This window comes from Macrobrachium rosenbergii, chromosome 2 (assembly GCF_040412425.1).
Source record: "Macrobrachium rosenbergii isolate ZJJX-2024 chromosome 2, ASM4041242v1, whole genome shotgun sequence".
Taxonomy (NCBI): Eukaryota; Metazoa; Arthropoda; class Malacostraca; order Decapoda; family Palaemonidae; genus Macrobrachium; species Macrobrachium rosenbergii.
Genome location: NC_089742.1, coordinates 85,647,089 through 85,672,028, shown reverse-complemented (window position 1 = coordinate 85,672,028; position 24,940 = coordinate 85,647,089). Strand labels below are relative to the sequence as shown.

At 40.8% G+C, this 24,940-nt stretch overlaps 1 protein-coding gene across 7 annotated transcripts in view; it reads left to right on the top strand.

Annotated features, from left to right (window-relative positions):
* The window catches only part of LOC136848877 (BTB/POZ domain-containing protein 6-B-like), a 309,776-nt gene that overhangs the window by 184,745 nt on the left and 100,091 nt on the right, over positions 1-24,940 (top strand). For all 7 annotated transcript variants that reach the window (XM_067121709.1, XM_067121737.1, XM_067121734.1 and 4 more), the window contains exon 4: positions 7,955-8,159. In XM_067121709.1, the coding sequence (XP_066977810.1) occupies positions 7,955-8,159 (205 nt within the window). The remainder of the gene's footprint in view (positions 1-7,954; positions 8,160-24,940) is intronic.

Genomic DNA, 24,940 nt, shown 5'->3' with positions numbered 1-24,940 from the left:
GAGACAAAAATGTGAGTATTACCGTGTAGAATTTCGAAAAGCAAGAGCTCATTTTCGTTTGGAAATCAAAAAAGCACGAAAAGAATCTTGGACAATCTTTATTTCTTCAATAAATTCGAAAACTCCTCTAACACTAGTTTGGAAGAGAGTTAGAAAAATAGCAGGCAAGTTTACTCCCTGTCAGCCTCCAGTTATCAAGATCAATGGTTGTGAGGTAGCAGACCCCCAGTTAGTTGCAAATGAGTTTGCTAATCATTTTGCTAATGTTGCAAAGAAAAATGATGATCGACCATACTCGGCTCAAAGGCAGCAGATGGAACAAGTTGAAATAGATTTTAATACGTTGAGACATGAGAAATACAATGATCCGTTTACGATGAGGGAATTTCTATCGGCCCTAAATAAATGTAATGAATCAGCTCCTGGACTGGATGATATAACGTATTCAATGATTAAGCAAACCCCTGAAAATACCAAACAATTCATATTGAGCCTTATTAACAGAATTTACAGGGAGCATATCTTCCCTAAGATCTGGGAGATGTTAAAATTATTGCCGTTTGCAAAACCTGGAAAAGACTCGTTTAAAGTAGAAAATTATCGTCCAATTGCACTATCATCATGTTTGTGCAAGATCATGGAAAAAATGGTAAACACACGCTTGATGTGGTACTTAGAACGGGTAAATATCTGTCCCCAGCACAGTGTGGCTTCCAAGCATGCACTCCACAACTGATGTTCTACTTGAATGGAGTCTTCAATATGTGAAGCTTTTGCCAACAAGCAACATCACATCACGGTTTTCTTTGATTTGGAGAAGGCTTATGATACAACATGGAGATATGGCATTTTGAGGATCCTTCATAAATGTAACCTGAGAGGCAATTTGCCCCTCTTCATTAAGGCTTTTATTAAAAATAGGCTATTTCAGGTCCTGGTTGGAGCAACAATGTCAGAAGTATTCAGTCAAGAAGAAGGAGTACCACAAGGAAGTGTTTTAAGCGTAACATTGTTTGCCTTGGTAATCAATGGGGTTTTCCAAAATAATTCCCTCAGATATAACATATACCCTTTTGTTGACGACCTTTCAATCTCCTTTGCAGCTTCAAGGATGGCAGTGGCTGAACGTCGCCTTCAGCTCTGCATCGACAATATAGTGAAGTGGGCTGAGGTTAATGGTTTTAAATTTTCTACTAGTAAAACGGTAACTATGCACTTTTTGTCGCATAAGAGGATTTCATCCTGATCCAGATCTATTTATTCATAGGCAAAGAATTCCATGTGTAGGCGAAACGAGGTTCCTTGGATTGATTTTCGATAGTAAGCTGACCTGGATCCCAAATCTGAAGTATATTAAGACCAAATGCTTGAAAGCGATGAATTTGCTGAAAGTTCTGTCTCATACTGTGTGGGGTGCAGACAGAACTCAGATGTTGAGATTGTATAAAGCCCTGGTCTTTTCAAAATTAACGTATGGATGCGAAGTTTACACGTCTGCAAAGCCCAACAGCCTTAAAATGCTCAACTCGATTCATCATGGTGGGGTATGGTTGTGTACAGGAGCATTTAAATCATCTCCCATTGAGAGCATGTTGGTAGATGCTGGTGAGGTGCCACTGGATCTTCATTACAAGCGTCTGCTGGTTCGGAGCTGGTATAGATTCCAGAGGCTACCTAAGTCTTTGACCAGCATATGTATGAGAAGGGAAAGGCATTGGCATTATTATGAAAATCATCCCAAGCAACCGCATCCGTTTGCTTTTAGAGTAAACTTGATTCTCAGGGAATTAAATATGCCTAGTGTGAAGATTCTACCAGTAAAGTATTCTGTTATTCCCCTGGAAATTTCCAGAGGTAGAATTCTGCAAGTATTTTAATTTCACCAAGTCAGAATTGTCATGAGGCCATGCGGTCAATATTTTTAGAACATTCGATGGAACATGGCACCTACACACCAATCTTCACGGATGGCTCAAAGTCTGATGCTGGCGTCGGCTTTGTGTAGCCTTCCCTGATATAGAGAGGAGTGGAAGGTTATCATTCGTTGCCTCAATTTTTACTGCCGAGATAAATGCAATTTTAAAAGCTTTAAAGGAGATTTTAATTCATAATGGAAACAATTTTATTATATATAGTGATTCAAAAAGTGTACTTCAGGCACTGGAATCTTTTAATCCTTTAAACCCCAGATTTTAGAAGTATTAGAATGGTTGTTTTTATTGAAAAGAAGAGAGAAAGAAGTTAAGTTCTGTTGGGTGCCTTCCCATGTTGGGGTGGATGGGAACGAAAAAGCAGACCAACTAGCGAAATCAGCGGTCAACTCTCCAGAACCCACAAGATGCCTACTGCCATATCGGGATGTATATCCTGTAGTAGGACAAACAATAAAAAGCGTTGTCAGTCCCAGTGGGAGAATATTTTAACAAATAGAAAATGCGTAGTATTGCATCATCTGTGTCTCCTTGGTCATATCCCCATATGCCAAGGGAGACAGGAGACAATGCTATGCAGGTTGAGGATTGGGCACACAAGACACGCATGGGTTCTTGATGTCCCGTGAGAATCCTCCAATTTGTGAAGACTGTGCTGTACCCCTGAGTGTGGGACATTTGCTGTTTGAATGTCCCACACTTAGGAATTTGAGACAAAGGTTCCTGTCTTGGGGACGAGATGAAGTTGATAATTTTAATCTTGCTACAATCCTTGGAAAGGATTGTAACACTCAGCAATTGTATACTTTTATGTTGGAGGCGGGCCTTCTGAAGAAAATTTAGCTTGTATATAGAATATATGAAGAAATTTATTTATATAGGTATCATTTAGATACTTTTATATGAAATTTATTTTAAACCTATTTTTATTCATATATGCATACCTTTTAGATATTTTTATATGGATTTTTTTTTTTTTTTTTTTAACTTACCTTTTTTTTTAAATTTAAATATTTATATACATAACTTTTAGATATTTTTATATGAAATTTATTTTAAACTTATATTTAAATTTTGTTTCGCATCAATAACCTAGATGTTATGACACCAGATTTAATAAACAAATCAATCAATCAATCAATCCACTCGACCAGTCTGACTCCGCACCTGTGGCTACCCTCCTCATCACAAGGGCGGATGCCTCCCTTCCTACCTTAAGCAGGGAACAACTTATTCGTGCCCAGACGGAGGACACCACCCTCTGGCACCTCTGCTCGGAAGCTATCATTGACGAGGAAGAAATGAAGGATGTTGTAAAGGATGACTTCCTTCTGCAGGACAAGGTACACCTACCGAGTATCCCAGGGACGGCATGAACCTATTCAACTCATCCGCTGACTGGCAGTAGTCCCCTCGTCCCTACAGCAAGACCTCCTCTGGTTGGCGCATGATGGCATCGGAGGGCACTTCGGTGTCACCCGGACTACCTGGGCCATTGAAGGAAGATTCTACTGGCTGGGACTACGAAAGGCTATCAAGGCCTTTGTTGCCTCGTGCCCCACCTGTCAAATCATGGGAAACCCTTATGAAGTTGTCCTCAAGGGTCCTCTCAAGAACATTCCCTCTGTCAGCATCCCCCTAGAGGAAGTTGTCATCGACTATTATACACCCCAGGGATGTATCATGAGAAAGATGGGACACAGCCACTGCCTTACTATCATCCCCATCAGGAATGAGAGCTCCAAGAATGCTGTAAAGGCCCTGATACAATTTTTCTGTTGTTTCAGGTTTCCCGCCACAATCCAAAGTGATCAAGGGTGACATTTCATGTCTAAATGATTTTGCGACAGCATGGCCAGCCATGGCATAAAACATATCCACTCCACTCCTTACCATCCTGAAAGCCAAGGTATAATGCAAAGAGTCCACCAAACCCTCAGCTTTACTCTAGCCAAACTAGAACATGAAGGAGGAGCAACCCAGGAGGGGAACCTCCCATACACCCTCTTTGCTATCCGCCAGCTGCCCTCTGAGACTCTAGGGTACAGCCCCTTCAAACTTCTCTACGCTCACTCCACCTGGGGCCCCTGCATTCCTACCCTTTCCCCGCCTGGGAAACTTACCCAGCTCCACATACCTTTAAAAAAAACCCTTTCTCTGAGTGTGTTCCTCGACACAGCCTTACCGCCACGCCTCTCCCATGGCGCCAGCCATCTGATCCCCCTCTCACCATGGAAACTTATACAGGCCTCCCCCACCACCCGAACCCTTTCTCAGTCTGTTTATGATGTATGCAGTGTTACTAACATTTTCGTGAGGCTGTGCCAACCATCAGAGAGCAGTTTTCTCAAATTTTTAAACATTTATATATATCATGTAACTCTGGTCCTTGGTTCCTTTGGTCCGGTTATTTCTTGATAATGTCAAGTTCTGGATAATTGAAGGATTACTGTATGACTATACATCCAAGTTCGAGCGAGATATTGAAAATTTCTGGATATCATAAACCAACTGGTTTGTGGTAGGAATATACAGGTACATGTTGATAACGAGCAAAGACTTTATTTGCTTGTTGATAACAAGCAAAGGCATTGATAACAAGCAAAGGCATTATTTGATATCTAGTCGTTCCAAGGCCCTGTGCCTGATGACGAATAACCTTACAAAAGGGCTATTAAACCAATTGGAAACAATCTTGGAGATGAACCAATTCTTTGCTGAATGATACGAAATCACTGGTAGACTCTCCATCAACTCGTGCAGGGCTTGTGGTTGTTTCACATGTCCAACACTGACCTGTTTGTAACGATGATCACCAGAAGCGATTGCAAATAACAAAGCAGACATGCATTACTTCAAAAGCTTTCTACAGGGTAAGTTCTTTTCCTTCTTGTCAGCCAAGGTGTTAATGGGCCAGGATTGATAGATTACGTAGACCAGTTTTGTCAGCATTGTAGATTTGACTGAAAACAAGACCTTCCTTTAACATCAACTCTTTCAATGTTTGCCGAAATTCCTCTGCTCCCTCTTTGGAAGCATCCAAGGATTCTTCATGTGTCTTCTTGTTGGGAAGCACATGTAAAATTTTGAACTGAAACAATCAACCCATAGATGCCCTCAAGTCTGCAACCTCATGCAGACCTGTCAACTGCATGACAGTGGCCGTCAGGTTTGTGCCATGGACATTAACCCCAGCCAACCTCTGTTGATAAAACCAGATCAAGGGCAACTATTTAATTTTTTGTGGCGGGGCTTGGCCATGACCTTACAGGCTTCACTCCTGGACAACGTCTCCTCAGAGTCCTTTGCATATTCTTCAGCTTGTCCTTGGCAGCCTGAATGTCGTCAAAGTAAACTGTGTAATAGTTTACACAGCCATGATGCAGGACATTAACCAGCTGGGCATAATTCTTTTGACAGTTTACAGCTTTTATTGAAGTTTCACCATCTTCTAGCCCTCTTAGGGGGAGTTGAGGCCATACACACAGCTGCCAGTGCCACATACAACACTAACAATGCCTACAAAGCTGCAGGTACCACAATGCAAGGAGCAAGATCCAGGGAAAGCGCTGAACACATGATCATGATCACACCAACTGTTTAATATGCAATTGCTGAGAAATGACGCACAACTGGAAAAGCACATTTAGCCTCAAAGGGCATTGGTACTGTTTGAATGTAGCCAGTGAGAGAAGGCAACCCCCTATGATATCATGACACATAATATTCTTATCAACCATTCAAAGGCAAAAAAATATAATGACATGTACAGTAATGTGCATTGCTTTTGTATCAAGAGCGCGAAAATTTACAAACACGAGTGCTTGCCCACTCATGCACCGTCTACCATATGTTATTGTACTGGTGACGTATCTTTCTCAGTCACTTAAAGGTATAACTAAGGTGACATGTATTGACATGTCAAATGATGTAGTGCTTTTAAGCCAATGACAATTGCAAGAGCTCTTGAGAAAGGCCTGCCCAGCTCTCCCAGCCCTCACACCCCCCCTACCTTGAATAGTTTTCTGCAGCCTGCTGCCCCCACCATACCCCTTTCTCTGTGCTGATGACTGTAAACAATGTTACCATTGCCTCTCTTTGCCTGCTCAGTGTTACCAACCATATGGCACATGTTTTAAAATTTCTATTTATTGTGCATATATTTTATGTAGAGTATATATTGTGGTGTTGCATACCTGGATAATGTTGATGTCCAGATGGAGCAAATATGGATAAACATGGGATTACTGCTGGAAATTACATATGGCACTAGTCATATGTGACTTCTTACACCCAATTCCATAAACTGTGTATAGTCATTTGAGATGAATTGCAACAAATTTTATGGATAAAGTTCCATCAGAATTGTCTAATGGCATTTATCCCCATTGATACTAGTAAGGAAACACTAAAACAGAGTTTAATAGTCTTAAATTCTTGGTTCAAGTAATATTGTTATGCGTCAGCCTACCGACAAGAGGCTCCAACTCTAGAAGCATTCATTTCAAACATAATTTACATAGATTTAAATTTTCATATCCCCTGTATCCCCACCTGTTTCATTAACATATTGTACATAATAGACCTAAACCTGTCCAAATGACAGAAGTTTTTTAATGCATTATTTCTAATAGTATGAAATTTTGACAGATTTTTGATGACTGTAAAAATTAGAAAAATATTGGTTATTATGTGCAAGGTAATAATATTAAAGATTTCAACATATGGATTCAAACGCTTTTCACCATCTTAATTCATGCAGCATGATTAATATAGGAAAGTAAGGAAGGATTTGAATTTATTAGAAATGAAATGGGCAAAATTGGACCACAGAATGGAATTTTTGGGTGAAATTGATGTATATGTTTCTATATTCCTGATGTAAATACTACAGGCACTTACCAATAAATAAAGATCTGAACCTTAAATGTGGCAGATACCTTTAAAATGTAAATGGAGTATTGTGTTATTTACTATACAGTTAAATGTTGCAATCAGTGTTGCTCAGATACTTGACTTATCTTCATAATGATAACCAAATTATCCAGTTGTAGATGGAATAGTGGGTTCTCTTGAGTGTATTATCTTTTGTCATCATTGCCTCACATGCTGTGTGGCACAAACGACCTATATACTGCTCATGTCTTTTATCTCCAGCCTCCTGTCTCTCTGTTCTTATCAAAGAAAGTCTTGGTTTTCCAACCCATCTGATGCTCAGAGGATCCCAGCTTCCCTAAGTGGTGCAAAGAACATTTTCAAGCTATCTCCCTTTCTTTATTATTATTATCAACATATGGAACTTTTCATTTTCTATATGGTGTATTATTTCTCACTTTATCCTGACGGTATTATGTTGAGCTTTAGTCTCATAATAAGAAAATCTTTAGATATAGTTTGTCATGCCATGATTCATGCCTGAATAGTAGTACAGATTGTACTAGACTGTTATATAAGCTTACATTCATTTGCAATTTCAGTTTACGAGTTACAAACCTATTCAGCATGATTTTGCTTTTTTTAATCGTACTAAATTCCATCTCTACAGAACTTTTGTATGTATACTGTATAATTGTTCCTAAATTTTAAAAGATTCAACCGTAGCCATTCTTTTTACGGTTAAAGTAGTGTTATTTTTTGCCTTTATACATACTTTGTCCTCATTATTTGTTTTTCATAGATTTACGTTGTCTAATATTTGTAGTTTTATGATGCATTTTATTAAGCAAGCTTTGTAAATCTTGTTTTGCTGATTAAAACAGCATCATCTTTATACTCTCTCTCTCTCTCTCTCTCTCTCTCTCTCTCTCTCTCTCTCTCTCTCTCTCTCTCTCTCTCTCTCTCTCTCTCTCTCTCTCTCTCTCTCCAATGAGAACTGTTAGATTAGTTATAATTGAAGTTTTCTCTATTCATGTCATAATGATTGATTATTTTATTAACATTATTCATTACTTTGCATATTCCAAAAGATATTCAAGCTTTATTATAAAACAATATGATGCAGTGGCCTTTGACATATTTTCCAGATACATCTACAGTGATGAGATTAATCTCAAATCCTTTGATCAAGTGTGTGAGATATGCTATGCTGCAAAGAAATATATGATACCATCACTTGTGGAACAATGTACTCAGTTTATATGGAGTGACCTTCATCCTGGTAATGTCTGCCGAGCCTTTGAGTTTGCGCGATTATTTGAAGAACCACTTTTATTAGAAAAATGTTTGCAGGTAAGACTGTCATGCTTTGTCAGGTCTTCATATGAAGGTATTAACTATTACTCACGTGTCCTTTTTCACCAGTGTTAGTAAACAACTTACATCTTGTTACTGTTGCTATTATGAGCATAGCTATCATATGGGACCACGCAGATTGGGAAACCATATTGCTAACCTGCAGACTCAGTCAGTTTTCATGACTTAGGTGCTTCAGTTATCACTATGTTATGTTTTAATCTGCCTTTTTCATCAGTGTTAGTAAACAACTTATATCTTGTTACTGTTGCTATCATGTGCATGGCTATCATATGGGACCATGCAGATTGGGAAACCCTATTGCTAACCTGCTGACTCAGTCAGTTTTCATGACTTAAGTGCTTCAGTTATTACCATGTTACGTTTTAATCTACCTTTCAGTTTCTGTTTTAAATTCATATGATTATACATGGGTTCAAATGTCCTCTCTAAATTTGGTTGCTCATAATGCAGTGAACCGGATGCACAGTATAATACATATACATACATGCTAAATAAACACTACTGTCATTTTTAACAATTTCTGTCATGATTACACATCTTATTATCTAACTGTATTATTTCATCATTATCATTCTCAGGGGGCATGCCCATTGCTGAGTTTTGAGAAATGATCAAATTTTAGTTACAAGTATGACATTGACATTTCTGGATAGTTTAATGTCCAAATAAGCACCCCTTAAAGTATTATTTCTCAAAAAAATGATTGTTCACAGTTTTCATGGCATACACTATTGGCCAAATTTTGAGAAACTTTTGGAAATTATTTAACATTTTTGAACAACTTAATGTCCAAATAAAAACATCCCAACTTATTAATACTCGTGAAAATGCACTATGGAGATGTTTACAGAGAATTTTGTTTGCTTTTCTTAAGTGATAAATTATTGCAAAAGTTCATACAATCTCCAGATCCCTTTTAGTTGGACATTGGTAATTTTATTTTAGTTACTCTACCTCAGTGTTTTCCTTGCATGGAAACAGAATGGTAGGGTAACTAAAGCAAAATTACACCTTCCAGCTAAAAGTGTTTGGATAATTTAAAGTTGTGAAATGATTTGTTGCTCACAAGGATTAAATATTGAACTAACTTTACCTTGATAATAACATATACCAAGGGAAATTATTCATAAAAGACTATTTTTTCTGTGAAGAAGTACTTTCAATGAAAAATCAGCTTCCTACCCATCACAGTTCTTAAGTTACTGCACAGTAGCAATAATTTTTGTTTATGGCATACAAGGTGTGATCATAGTACTGGGACTGTTGCTATAGTAAAGGAGCTAAAATACACAGAATGAGGCCACTTGGCACAGATTGACCTTGACCACTACTGTGCATCCACACTAAGTTTTTAGCGTCCTAGCACACTTCCACTCTTTACAGCAGTGCTTGGAAGGAACATGTGTAGTGTGTGGTCATCACATTGTCTATGATAGAGAAAGTTGAGCAGAGAATCTGCGTAAAATTTTGCCGAAAGCTTGGCGATACCTGCACACAGACCTACGCAAAGTTGCAAAAAGTGTATAGATAGGAGTGTGTGAGCTGCTCATGAGTGTACAAATGATTCAGACGTTTTCAAGATGGCCGACAAATTGTCACTAGTGACGAACATTCTGGGAGACCCGCAACCACCGGAATTGAGAAAAATATAGTTTTCTTTGACTACAAGGGAATTGTTCATCATGAGTATGCTTCACCTGGTCAGACAGTAAACAAGGAGTACTACTGTGACATATTGCACTGTTTGTGGGAGGCTATTCGTTAGAAAAGCCCAGAATTGCATGCGTCTGGTGAGTGGCAGTTGCACCATTACAATGCACCTGCCCATTCAGTGCAGCTCGCGCAGTAGCTTTTGGCCAAGCACAACATCCCCTAGGTCTGACAGCCACCATATTCCCCAGATCTCACTCCTTGCGACATTACCCTCTTCCCGAAAATCAAATCTCACTTGAAAGGAAGAAGTGTTCAGGATGTCGAGGAGATCCAAGTGAATGCAACAAGGAAGCTGCTGATTATCCCAGAAAACGAGTTCCAGGAATGCTTCCATCAATGGAAACAGTGCTGGATAAAATATGTGGATTCTGAAGGGGACTACTTCAAAGGAAATTAAATGCTAAAATGGTATGTGATGTAGTTTTCTTTTTATAGCACCTGTCCTGAAACTTTATGGTCACACCTCGTATTTTCAAAACTTATTAAATAAGTAAAAGTTCATATATCAGGGAAGGCTACACAAAATTCAACGAAATTTTTGAAGTTTTGTAGTATAGTAAACCCCCATATTCGCAGGGGATGCTTACCACAACCCCCCCGCGAATAATTAAAATCCACAAATAGTTAACACCCCCCCCTCTAAAAATGCTTACTGCCTATCTTGAAAGTTCAGATACCAAATGTATACCTTAAACTAGCATCTTGCATCAAATATACTTTAAACTATTATCCTATTACTGCACTGTATTACTGTGTGAAATGATATTGTATAATTTCAAAGTCACCTTAAACATTTTACACTTAAAAATATATACATACGTACTTCTAACCCCCCCAGCCAATAAGAGAGAGAGAGAGAGAGAAAGTATATCTTTCTATCAACCACTCTCCTTTTCTCTCTATCTATGTATCTATCTATCCATCTCTCACATTCTAAGTATCCTTTGGAGAGAGAGAGAGGTTTTTCAGTATCCTTCTTAGCGGTATTTTGACCACCAAGTGGGCACCATATTTGACTGTGAGCGGGCAACACTTCCTCCCCTTTGTGGTCAATATGTCAAGATAATTATCATTACAACCCCCCCTTGCTCCAAGCTTTCAGAAAAGACTGGGAATGGATCTGTTTTCTTTTAAAATTTTACATAATTTACTATAGAAATGCATAAATGTTGTAATTATAGTATGGAAAATATGAAAAAACTAATAACAAAGTAACATCACATTTATCTTATAAAACTACAGTATACAAAACAAATAAACATATATTACATATGCATAAAAGATCTATCTCAGTGAGAGAGAGAGAGAGAGTGAAAATAACATAATTTAGGTTAGTAGATGAGAGAGACTATTCGGCCAGGTGCTAACCATTTTTTTTTTTTTATGATGACAGTTATGCCTTCATCCCTCCCCCTGAGTCAGATACAATTAAAAAGATCAGGGATTGAACTAAAATCTTACTAATTCACTATATTTTGCTTAACCCTTAATGGTCAGGAATCCTCATATGATTATATATAACAGGGCTTAGGTGATGGTTGGGAATCCTCTTATGAATACAGTAAGCCCCCGTATTCACGTTCTCACGATCCACGGACTCACCTATTCGCCGATTTCTCTATGGACATACATATACATTATTTGCGGAAAATTTGCCCATTCGCAGTATTTTTCACTGAGAAATATTCATTAATTAGTGTGTTTTCATATCATTTTCATGACTAAATGTACCTTTTGTGATAAAACTATTAAAATACTCAGGTATAAGCATTTTTAGAGTTTTTTTTTGTGTTTGAACTATTAAAACGGGTAGTTCTAAGTGTTTTTAGAGGGGTTTTAAGTATTCACGGATTTTAGCTATTCGCTGGCGGGTGTGGTACACATCCCCTGTGAATACGGGGCAGGGGGGGGGTGTTTACTATAATCATATTTTCTGCCATACTGTTTGAAAGAATTTAGTGGGAAAGATGTTCATAGCACTTCAGTGGGCCATAAATGACTTATGGCAGCTATTTACCTTGGCACGGTAGAGACATCGATCAGTATACCGTGAGATTTCATAGGGGGAAGTACTGCCTCTCTGCAGCTCCAGGACGTCTTTTTATTCATTTGCTCATAAATATACCCAGGGATTACTGTTGGTTTTAGTTCTTATCTTTTATGGTAGTATGTCGGCTGTAATTGTAATGTTGTAAAGAAAACTGGAAAGAAATACTAGAAAAAACTTGTATACTTCACAAAAAGTTACTGCATCTCTCAGTCAGTAAATCTCATAAATATTTTACAACAAATATACTCAGAATTTGTTACTGATTTTAGTTCTTATCTGTTATGATACTGTGTGAGCTGTAATTATAATTTTACAAAAGAAAATAAAATAAACTATTAGAAAAAACATGCATAACCTGGTAAAATTAACATATTTTTATGAGTGTCTTGTAAAAGAGGCCCCACACAGGGTTGTTAGTCATTTTCAACTTTCTGTGGAAGGTAGGGAAAAATTTTTAGAATTTTTGTTCTTACACCCTGTGTACTTGCATATCTTCCTCTTTCCATTGATGTGTTTTTTCTTAAATTGGCCAACTTAAAGTTAACCCGTTTTGGGGGTGCTTGATAAACAGTATATTTAGCCTGTCCCTTAAGGGTTAATTAATTGATATTTTGCCATATTTACATTAATTAATATTAATATTTGAAAATTAGTAAATCATTTATTTATAATACAAAACAAAGAAACATACATATTAAATATGCATAAAAATTCTCTCATCTCAGTAAGAGAGAGAGAGAGATAACTGAGAAAGAAAGGGAGAAAGAGAGAGAATTATTATTTTTTATTAATGTTATAATTTAATCTTATTATACTTGATATTAATATTTGAAAATTAGCACTGTAAATCATTTTATCATTAAATGTATATGTACGCACAGTACAGTATTCATTCATGAAAGTAATATGAAAATACAGGATGTTGCTCTACAAAAAAATCCTCGAATGGGTGAGTTTTCCTGCGAATAGTTTATAGATAGGTTCCACAGAAAATTCTGCAAATCGCTTGGTCCATGAATTCTGAGGACACGAATCCAGGGGGTTTATTGTATAAATATTAATGTTAAATCTGTTGTTAGGAGAAGTATTTTGGGCAGGCAGTATAGTGCTTAGTCACGAGAGTAATATGAGAATACAGAATATTGCTCTACGAAAAAATCTCCGAATGGGTGAGTTTTCCTGTGAATAATTTATAGATGGGTTCCGCAGAAAATTCTGCAAATCGCTGGTTCCACAGAAAATTTTGCAAATCGCTGGGTCCATGAATTCTGAGGATGCGAATCCAGGGGACTTATTGTATAAATATTAATGTTAAATCTGTTGTTAGGAGAAGTATTTTGGGCAGGATTTTTGTTTTTGCATAATTTTGAAATATGGTACAAGCAGTCCCCGGGTTACATCAGACTAGGCTTACATCGTTCCGAGGTTACGTTGCTCTTCAAATATGTTCATCAAAAATTATTTCCCGGGTTACAGTTTATGTTCCAGGTTTACATCACCAGTCCGACAGATGACTGGAACTTTAATATGGCTCCAAAGTGGAAGATTGGTCAAAATATGGAGGCTTTTGATGAAAAGCTCAATCAAAGGATTAAAAGCAAGGTTTTCTTACAATTTTCAACAGTGTCTTGGGTTATGCCATTTTTCGGCTTACGTCACAGCATAAGGACGGATTCCCCTGAATACACACACACACACGTATATATATATATATATATATATATATATATATATATATATATATATATATATATATATATATATATATATATATATATATATATATATATATATATATATATAACACACACATATATATATATATATATATATATATACAGGCAGTCTCCGGTTTCTGACGGGGTTCGTTCTGACGAATTGCGTCGTAAGCGAAAATCGTCCTAAACTGGAAAAATCTTTAAAAATCGTAAGAAAACCTTACTTTTAATCCTTTGAGTATCCTTTGGGTATCTTGAAAATGACATAACCTGCATTTTTATTGAGTCTTTCATGAAAAACCCTCCAAAATTTTACCATTCTACTGTTTTGAAGCCAGAGAGAGAGACAGACAGACAGACAGACAGACTGCCTCACCACTTATCTACCAGAAAAAGACTTGGAATTTCACAGAACTATTGCTCTCCCATTTTTACTTTAAGTTCATCCTACATCAAATATGGCTTAAATTATTATCCTGTTACTACTGTATTAATCTTTGAAATTATATTATTATTATCTTTTCAAAGTCATCTTAAACACTAGTACCCTTTTACATCCAGAGAGAGAGAGAGAGAGAGAGAGAATGAATTACCACTACAACTTACGTTCAGCCATTCTTGTGCTGGCATGAGAGAGAGAGAGAGAGAGAGAGGTTTATCTCTTTAATCTCTCGAGGAATGTTAATCCATATCTCTTTACTACGACTGACAACAAAAAATTGGTTTTTTCTTTGTCTTCCAAAGATGTAGGCGAACTACTACTTTTACTAAGCACTTTTAAAGCACCATGAACACACACACTCACACACACACATGCGCGCGCAGTGTGCATGGGTAAAGAGACTCAAATTAGCAGTATCTTTTCGTGTGAGAGTGAAGGGCTGAACTTAGTATCGATTTATAATATATCTATCCATTTTTCATTCTACCTTTTGGAGAGAGAGAGAGAGAGAGAGAGAGAGAGAGAGAGAGAGAGAGAGAGAGAGAGAGAGAGAGAGAGAGAGAGAGACCTTACCTTACAGACCTTACAATTCGTTCTGGTTGCCCCAGGTCCCTCAGTGTGAGGCGCCTTTGATGTCTACCAGAGAGTTGCTAACGCATCTTCCGGTATATTTTGCATCTTCCAGTCTTGGATGGTCTGGGATGCATCTTAGATATTTGTCGAGCTTATTCTTAAACACATCTACGCTCACTCCTGTTATGTTCTTCAGATGAGCTGGTAGCGCATTGAATAGACGCTGCATTATCGATGCTGGTGCGTGGTGGATTAATGTCCTGTGTGCTTTCCTTAATTTTCCTGGTATAGTTTTTGGCACTGTTAATCTACCTCTGCTTGCTCTTTTGATAATTTTAGTTCCATGATGTTTTGGTAATTCCTTCTATCTGTTTCCATGCTTGAATTACCGTGTAGCGTTCTCTTCTCCTTTCAAGACTATATAAATTTAAGAATTGTAGTCTTTCCCAGTAGTCAAGGTCCTTAACTTCTTCTATTCTAGCTGTAAATGACCTTTGTACACTCTCTATTTGTGCAATATCCTTTTGGTAGTGTGGGTACCATATTATATTGCAATATTCAAGTGGACTACGACGATTACGTTTTATAAAGCATAATCATTTGTTCAGCTTTTCTTGTTTTGAAGTGCCGGAACAACATTCCCATTTTTGCTTTGCATTTTGCCAATAGAATTGCTATTTGATCATTGCATAACATATTCCTATTCAACATCACACCAAGGTCTTTAACTGCTTCCTTGTTTGTGATTGTCTCATTATTAGGTCCTTTATATGCATATAGCATTAATACTTTATCACCATAGTTCATTGATTCAAATTTATCAGAGTTAAATACCATCCTATTTATCTCTGCCCATTTATATATTTGTTTAGGTCTCTTTAAAATAGTTCCTATCTTCATCACAAGCAATTTCTCTACTTATTCTTGTGTCATCTGCGAAACTTCTTACTACTGAGTCCTTAACATTACTGTCTATGTCTGCAATCATAATCACAAACAGCAATGCAGCTAACACCGCACCCTGTGGTACACGGATATTACCGTAGCTTCATCCGATTTCTCATCGTTTGCAATCACTATCTGTTTTCTGTTTTGCAAAAATTCTTTTATCCATCTTCCTACTTTGTCAACAATGTTATGTTTTCTAATTTTTCGCTAATATATTATGATCTACCTTGTCAAAAGCTTTTGCAAAGTCTAGGTAAACCACATCTGTATCTTTTTCATTTATCATATTTTTATATATGCTTTCATGGTGGACTAACAGTTGGGTTTGTGTACTTTTTCAGTGGGTACAAAACCATGTTGTCCTATATTGAACAATCTATTTTTCATTAAATGTTTCATTATATTTTTTTCATTACCCTTTCATATACTTTCATAATATGAGATGTCAGACTCACAGGCCTATAATTACTTGCCTCTAGTCTTGAACCACTTTTGAAAGTAGGAGTAATATATGCTAATTTATGCTCATCATAAATCTTGCCTGTATCTATACTTTGTCTTAATAATATTGCTAAGCGGCATTTTTGCGATTGAATGAACCACTTTCTTCAACAATATGGCAGGTACTCCATCTGGTCCTGCTGCTGATCCATTTTTAATTTCATTAATAGCCTGCACAATATCGGCTTCTGTAATATCTATATCTGATAAGTATTCAGTATTTTCATCTCTTATTTCTGTATCATTATCTTCATTGTCAATTCTAGGTGTAAATTCACTCTTATATCTTTCTGCTAATATGTTACATATTTCCTTTTTTTCATTCGTTAATCGCCCTTCAATGCTTAGAGGGCCTATTTCTACTCTTATTTTATTCATCTTTTTTGCATATGAATAAAAAATTTTAGGGTTTTGCTTGATATTTTGTAGTGTCATTTCTTCTAGGTTCCATTTTTCATTTTCTTTTGATTGTATAATCTTTGTTCTGCATTTTCTAACTTACTTTTTAGTTCCATCACTTTCCATGCATTCTTTTCTTTTGCAAGAGCTTTTTTCCACTTTCTAATTTTCTGGAACAAGATCCTTCTGTCTCTTGGAATTCGAGAGAGAGAGAGAGAGAGAGAGAGAGAGAGAGATATATATATCTTCTGCCCTTAGTCTGCTTTTCTTCTGCCCTTAGTCTGCTTTGAAAATGCATAAATGTTGTATTTTTGTATACTGTTGTATACTGTATGACTATTATTTAATCTTATTAATATTTGAAAATTAGCTCTTATCATTGGGTAAGTCATTTATATATCATACAAACGTAGTTAGTCATCATCTCCCACAAATTTGTTAGAAAAATCTTATGCAGTCATTCTCTCTCTCATGTCGGAGAGAGAGAGAGGAAAAAATACTACGCACCCTCTTTATAGTGTATGCAAAGCCCGTGAGGTACAAGCTTTGTGAGTGGTTAAAATCCCACCCTTCCTGCCAATACCATGTCGTCAAGGACGGCGGAAAGGGGAAGAGGAGGTTGTTACAAGTTGTTATTGGCTACTGTCAGTCCTGCCAGCCAATAGCGTATCGTCATGGAGAGAAGGAGTTGCTTCGAGCTCTGTTATTGGCTACTTCTAATCCCCCGAGCCGGTATCGTCATAAGCCTACATCAAAGCAATAAAAGAAAATTGTCACACAAGCGGTGATGGGATTTTAGTATATTTCTGAGTCCAGTCCCGTGTCAGCCGGTGAAATTCCATTACAGCACGAATTTCTAGGTATAACCTTGCTAGATATACCAGAGAAAAAGAGCTTTTCAGGAAAGCTGGGGTTACTACCCCAGTCGAGCGTCTTCTAGGAAGGCGTCGGTATAAGAAGGGGTGAGTGAATTACCACTACCACGGAAACCTACTCGAAAGATCTCTCCTTATCAAAATCCCCGGAACAGAGCGGTGAGCCGTTACAGCCCCTACACCAAACACCCGCCAGGACGGCGACACCAGCGCCACCTACCTCATTCCATTTTCTAGCACGTGAATCTTCGGATTATTTTGTGTGTGCTCTTCCATTATTTTGGATTTTTTCTGCATCTACGATGGCATCGAGCAGCTTTACCATTTCCAAGTTAAGTACCATCTTCTTGTGGGGTTTTGTTCTAATTTTTGGCTGTTATAGTCTCGTATTTTCATAAATATCGAGATCTTATTATGTCGCCACGGCGTCCCCAGCCAGCCATGTCGACCGCGAGGCGTCTCCTTCTGTTATTTTCAGTTGGAGTCGTCTCCTCGTCGTTATAGATATTTTGCCCCCCTTGGTTCCCTTCCTGGTGGTTCCTTGCGGTGGCTCCCCCCCCCTTATGAATTACGATCATTGGCCTACTGGCCTTTGTGGGAGTGATGCCCCGTCTAGGTACCCCCCCCCCAGGTTGGGTTCCTATTGTTTTGGTCTTACTAGGCTAATTAATTTTGATTGAAGATGGTGCTCTCTTGTAGTTTTATTTTTAGTTTTATTGAGTGGTTTACCTCGGGTGTTGGCGGCAGCCTCAGATCTAACCGCTTCCCCGTGGTAGGCTACACTCTCTGTTGAGCACATTTTAGTTTTTATGAGTGTTGGTTATATTGTGGAGTTGGCTTGTTAGCTTCCTTCCCTTTGCCCTGGGTGGGGAGTTCAGGTTGAGGGAGTTTTGTTGCTGTTTTCCTCCGGGATCGTTTTTCGGTGGGCAGAGTGAGCCCCTTGGTTCTCTTCCTCCAATTGGGGGGAATCGAGTTCTTAGGATGTGTTTCCTCTAGGCTAGTCGCCCCCTTGCCTGCCATTCTCGATCCCTGCTGGTTCTCGGCTCAAAATTTCTCTCCCAGTTGCTTCCTCCTTCCCTTTTACACTCCTCGTCCTAGCCTATACTTAGGTTAGGTCCATATTAGGCTTCGCCTAAGTAGGAGTCGGGCTTCGGGTTGGTTGCTTCCAGTCATTTTGCCCCTCCAAGATTCATGGTCTGGGAGGTATGGTGCAGTTGAGCGGGTGAGCTTCTCCCCGTCTCCTGTTCCTTTCTGGTAGCCTACTCCTCCTCCTTACCTCCCCCCTCCTCCTCCTCCTTTCCAGCCTTGCTCTGCTCGTGCGGGTGACGCTAGATGGCGTTTTCTCCGAGTTCCGGGACTTCTTTTGTTGGTTGAGGGATTCGCTCCCTCCCATATTGTCCCTAGCATCGCTGTATTGGGGTTGGTGGTTTGTTTACTCGAACGCGTTCGAGTCACTGTTCGTCTCCCCGTCGGTTTACGTTGATACGGTATATATTAATTGCTTCACCCTATGTTATGAACATATGAGCATTTTACCCATCTCGTTCTCCGGCGGGGAAGTAAGGGCGGAAGGTTTTTTCATTATAGGGGAACGGATCCCTCCGTCCTCTTGAGTTCTTACCATCACTTGTTACTGTTTTTATTTTTAGATAAGTCTGTTATCTACAGGAGTACTCTCCTTTATTCATTATATATAAATAGTGAGTCCGGTCCTATACCAGGGTCTCCGCCGTTATTTTACTGGCAGCCCTTATGGTTAGTTCCTGGTCTCTCTCCCATTCATTCCCGGAGTACTCCGGGTCTGAAATCCTACCTTCCACTCTGTGTAATTTAGAGCTTATTGGCCCAGTTTATGATAGGGAGTTCTTCTCCGCCGGAGTATTCCGGTTGCAGTTGAATTTCCCGGCCTCGCCAGCTTTAGTTTGCTTAGGGTGGGAGGTTCATGTACTTTTCTACTTACAGACTGTTCGCTGTGAGGAGCCGGGGTGCACCGCCTCTCTCCAACAACCCTACGGTCACGTAGTTTGTCGGACCCACGCTGGTTGTGCGGTCCGCCTGGATGACCTGATTGTTTGGCACCCTGATGGTTGTGAGGTTTGCTTTGCTCTCTGCACAACTGTCCAGGACGAGTTGGTAAGTGACAGTCTCTACATTATTCTTGCTTTACGCTCCTCATATTGTATATTATACATTGTTTATGAGGTTCCCGGAATGGTTTTCGTCCTTAGCTAATTGTTGGTTTTCTTACAGGTGGATGAAACTTCCAAGAAGTCTGCCTTGGAATCCCTCCGGGCCTGGGTGGCTGGGTTTGGAAGGAACGTTCCGTCTGGGAAGCCCCACGTCCTCGGCGCTAGGTTGAGGACTTACTCTACCCCAGCGCACGGGTGGCGGCCGCAGTGCCTGAAGATCTGGCCACCCCTATCATCCAGCAGATCCGGATGAGACCCAGCCACCCCAAGCGGATATCCTCTACGCTGAGGTTTCGGAGGATGTTGCCGCTATTAATCTCGACCTGGAACCGATGAATGTAGAGCAGGACCAGGTGGTAAGTGGTGAGGTAGGTGAGGTTGTTGGGGCGGGCCCCCCATTATTTGACTCCCCTGCTTCATCTGTTTCTTCCTTTTCAGGCTTTGTGAAGTCTTCCTCCTTGGGTGATAGAGCTCCATCTGCTATCCCCAAGTTGAAGTTGAAGACTTCATGGAAGGCGAAGGGCTTCAAGTCCTCGTCTTCCAAGAAGGCATTGCCCTTCCCCCCGTCGAAGGCTAAGGTCTCAGGACCTGTAGCCTCCGGGAGCAAGTCTGGTTCCTCCAGCAAAGGCGCGAGTAAGAGGGCTGCAAAACCAAGCCCTCCTCGCCAACCTGCTTTCGATGCAGAGGCCTTTGCTAACCAACTTTATAAGCGTTTTACGGAGGACCTGGATTCGAGATTTAGCAAAATCTCCGAGAAGCTGGCCAGTCATGATAACATACTGGCGGGAATGGCTCACCCACCCCCAGCCGAACCACAGTATGTTATCCCCGACACTGCGGACCTCCCGCCGTTTGATGTCGGTAACCCTTGGCGGTTCGCTCTCCGGGCCATCCAACATGATGGCAAGCTAACTCTTGATGGTCTTGGCACGAGACGGTTGGAGGAATTGGAGTTCTTCCCCCCCGATCTCCTGCCCCCTTACCCAGGCTTCGTGAGGCTCACGGAGGAAGCCTGGATTCGGTCGGACAAGGTTCCTAGGGAGACTGTCATCGTCCCTAGGGACCAAGCTCAGTCGGCTCTCCTGCGCACTCTGACGGAGTGGCAGGCAGATAACACGAAGTTGACTCCTTTCAAGGGGAACTTCACCATGTTCGCCCTGGGAGACAACCTTCCCACCCCTTGCTTGGACAAAGTCGCTCTGGCTACGGCCCGAGCGTGCTTTGAGGGTATTCCGGTACCTCAGCTAAGGGAGACAGACCCTACTTCCCTGGTATTCCCAGGAAGTAATGAGTTCTGGACAGACGCCCCGTCCACTTTCACGGTCGGGAAGCTGGACCCTTTCTGCGCCTCCACGCAATTTAGCGAGCAGCTCCCCAAGCTGCCGGAAGCTCTTTTGAAAGCGGAGTTTGATGCTCGGGTTAAGTTAGCCCGGTCGTTGAACTCCGTATGCCTTACTGAAGCCACTGCCGTCTCCTGCTCGGACGAGCCCTTCTTTCAGGTTTTGGCTAAGTCCTTGCTGGCAGGTTTCCAGTCTGACTTATCTGAGTTTATCTTGGCCAGACTGGAATGTAGGAAGTTCATCTTCGCCGATGCAACTATCCGTCACGAGCCTAACAAGCTCGTGAAAAGCTCGATTTGGGGACCTAACCTCTTCCCTGAAGAGGAGGTCACAAGTGTTATGGCCGAGGCTACACGGGCCAACCAAAGTCTTCGTTCTCGCTGGGGTATTTCAGCCTACAAACGTAAGACCCCAGAATCGGCCGGCCCCCAATCGAGAGGAGGTAAACGTTTCAGGAGGCATAAGAGGCCTCACCACCAGGCGGTAGTCCAAGCCGTCCCGGTCTCGGCAGTGGCACAGCCTTCCACTTCTAAGGCCCACCCCCAACAGTACGTGCTGGTCCAACCAGCTGCACCCTCATATGTGGCCTCACCGGCATACAACCCCACATATGAAGGCCGTGGTTATTTTCACGGCCTTAATAGGGTTGCAAGGGGGGAAGAGGCAAACCCCCTCATAGAGGAAAAGCCCAATACCACCCCAAGGGGAAGACCTGGACGTGGTAGGGGAATAAACCCGCTCCCTCCCACTGAGAGAACACAGGTAGGCGGTCGCCTGTTTTGGTTCAGGGACCACAATGGACCTTCAGCCCTTGGGCACACAGCATTGTGTCCAAAGGCCTAGGATGGAGCTGGATCAAAAACCCTCCTCCTCTAACCAGGTTTTACCAGCCACCCACAGCAATCCTAAAGGATTATGTGACAGAATTGCTCAACAAACGAGCAATAAAGAAAGTAAGGCACCTAAAGTTTCAAGGCAGGTTATTCACTGTTCCCAAAAAAGACTCCGATCAGCAAAGAGTGATCCTGGATCTGTCGCGTCTAAATCGCTACATAAAATGCGACAAATTTCGCATGCTTACGGTAGCTCAGGTACGGACTCTACTTCCGCGTGGAGCCGTCACCACCTCTATCGATCTTTCAGACGCTTATTATCACGTCCCGGTTGCGCGGAACTTCTCTCAGTTCCTCGGTTTCAGACTCGGGAATCAAGCCTACTCCTTCAGGGTCATGCCCTTCGGTCTGAACATTGCGCCCAGGATATTCACCAAGCTGGCGGACACGGTAGTACAGCAACTCCGGTCTCAAGGGATATCCCTAGCAGCATATTTGGACGACTGGATAATTTGGGCACCAACAGTTCCGGAGTGTCAGAAAGCCACGTCCATAGTCATCAGTTTCCTGGAGTCGCTAGGTTTCCAACTGAACAGAGAAAAGTCCCGCCTGACTCCGGACTCCCGGTTTCAGTGGTTGGGTCTCCATTGGGATCTGTCATCTCACACGCTGTCCCTTCCGCCTCCCAAGAGGAAAGAGATAGCATCTCTCACCAGGAGATTTCTCAAAAATCCATCAGCATCCCGCCGGTCCCAAGAAAGGGTCCTTGGGTCTCTTCAGTTTGCCTCAGTGACAAACCTGCTATTAAAAGCGAAGTTAAAAGACATAAACAGAGTGTGGTATGGAGTCGAGCCAATGTCAAGCTCAGAGACAAGGTCTCCTCTATCCCTCAAATCTTAAAGACAAGGTTGCACCGTGGGCCTCGGTCAAAGGCTTGTCCAATACAGTTCCGCTTCAATTTCCCTCTCCGGCACTAGTAGTTCACACAGACGCTTCCTTAAGCGGCTGGGGGATATTCACCAAAACAAAAGTACAAGGAACGTGGTCCACAATGTTTCAGCAGTTCCATATAAACACCCTGGAAGCTATGGCGGTATTTCTAACTCTGAAGAAAATCCGCCCCCCCAACCGGATTCATATCAGGTTGGTATTGACAGCGCAGTGGTAGTTCATTGCATCAACAGGGGCGGCTCCAAATCAGGCCGAGTAAACCAAGTAATGGTTGCTATCTTCTCCCTGGCGAACAAGCACGGCTGGCACCTGTCAGCCACCCACCTAGCGGGGTACGGAACGTGGTGGCGGATTCCCTGTCCAGGAATGCTCCGTTGGAGACGGAGTGGTCCCTGGACGTGGAATCTTTCAAGTGGATTTGCCGCCAGGTTCCGGGCCTCCAAGTGGATCTGTTCGCAACGGAGAGCAACTTCAAGCTCCCCTGTTATGTGGCCCCCAACCTGGACCCTCAGGCGTTCGCCACAGACGCAATGACAGTAGATTGGAACAGTTGGGAGAAGATTTATCTTTTCCCCCAATAAACTTACTGCTGAAAGTTTTACACAAACTCAGGACATTCAAAGGTCAATTAGCCCTAGTAGCTCCCTATTGGCCGAAGAGCAATTGGTTCCCTCTTCTTCAGGAACTGGGATTACTGAGTCTTCGGATCCCCAAGCCCATTCTGACTCAGACAGTACAAACCAAGACTGTGTCAGCTTCCTCAAGAATTCAGAATGCCCTAGTTTTATGGACTTTATAAAATTCGCAGCTCAAAAAGGAGCGAACATTGACCCTGTCAACACTCTGTTTTTAGAATCAGATAAAAGAGATTCTACTATTAGACAGTATGACTCAGCAGTCAAAAAATTAGCCTCCTTCCTAAAAGCATCTGAAGCCAAAATCATGACAGCTAATTTAGGAGTTTCCTTCTTTAGATCATTGTTTGAGAAAGGCCTAGCTCCGGCCACTATTACCACAATCAAGTCAGCATTAAAGAAAGTATTTCTTTACGGCTTTAAAATCGACCTCACAGATTCCTACTTTTCATCTATCCCCAGAGCATGCGCTCGTCTGAGACCAGTATCACGCCCACAGTCTGTTACGTGGTTTCTCAATGACGTCCTTAAGTTAGCATCAGAGATGGATAACTTTCATTGCTCTTATCAGGATCTGTTAAGGAAGACTTTATTTTTGATTAGCTTGGCTTCAGGTGCTAGAATCTCAGAGCTGTCGGCTCTCACTAGAGGTGATAATTATGTGAACTTCCTCCCGTCTGGAGAGGTCCTCCTTTCCCCTGACCCTAGATTTTTAGCTAAGAACGAAGACCCACAGGACAGGTGGTCTCCTTGGAAGGTGGTGCCCTTCCTCAAGACCAGTCTTTATGTCCAGTTTATACACTTAAATCTTACCTTTTAAGAACTCCACAGAGTAAGTCGGGTCCTCTTTTTATCAGGGAGAAAGGTGGTACTCTTTCACTAAATGCTATAAGACAACAAATTTTATATTTCATTAAACAGGCCAACCCAGATTCAATCCCCAAGGTTCATGATATTCGAGCAGTTGCTACTTCCATTAATTACTTTCATAATATGGACTTTTCGGAGTTATCTAAATTTACGGGTTGGAAATCACCTCTAGTGTTTAAACGCCACTATTTAAAAACGCTCAAGCCCTGAAATTTTCTACCATAGCTGTGGGAAGTGTCATCTCCCACCTTAATTAATCATATCCTTGTCCTTTCCTTTCCCCCCCGCCCGCCTGCCTCATTTACTTTTCTGCTTATTCTCCTGGTTGATTATACCTCACTGCCTGGCTCCTCATATTGTTGTTTCTTGTACCTGTTGATGGAAAAAGCGTAATCTGAAATGCCAGGATTGTTTTTTTTGTGGGGTACTGGACAGTTTTTATTTGGCTCCATGTACCCCAGATGAATGTATATATTAATGTTAATTGATTTTGTCTCTTACGTGTTTAGCCTAAGTTTACGTGTATAGTATTAAGGTTATATTTGCAGTTATTTTGTGCGCTTTTCATGTTTCACTTTGCTTTAAGTAATTTTAAGGTTTTTTGGGGCTTTTTTTCTCCGTCGTGTCGGGACCTGCCCATGTTTCATAGTATTAAGTTTTTTAATGTGCCTTAGATTTAATATGCCTTAGTCTTAGAGTTCTTGCTACACGGAAGAG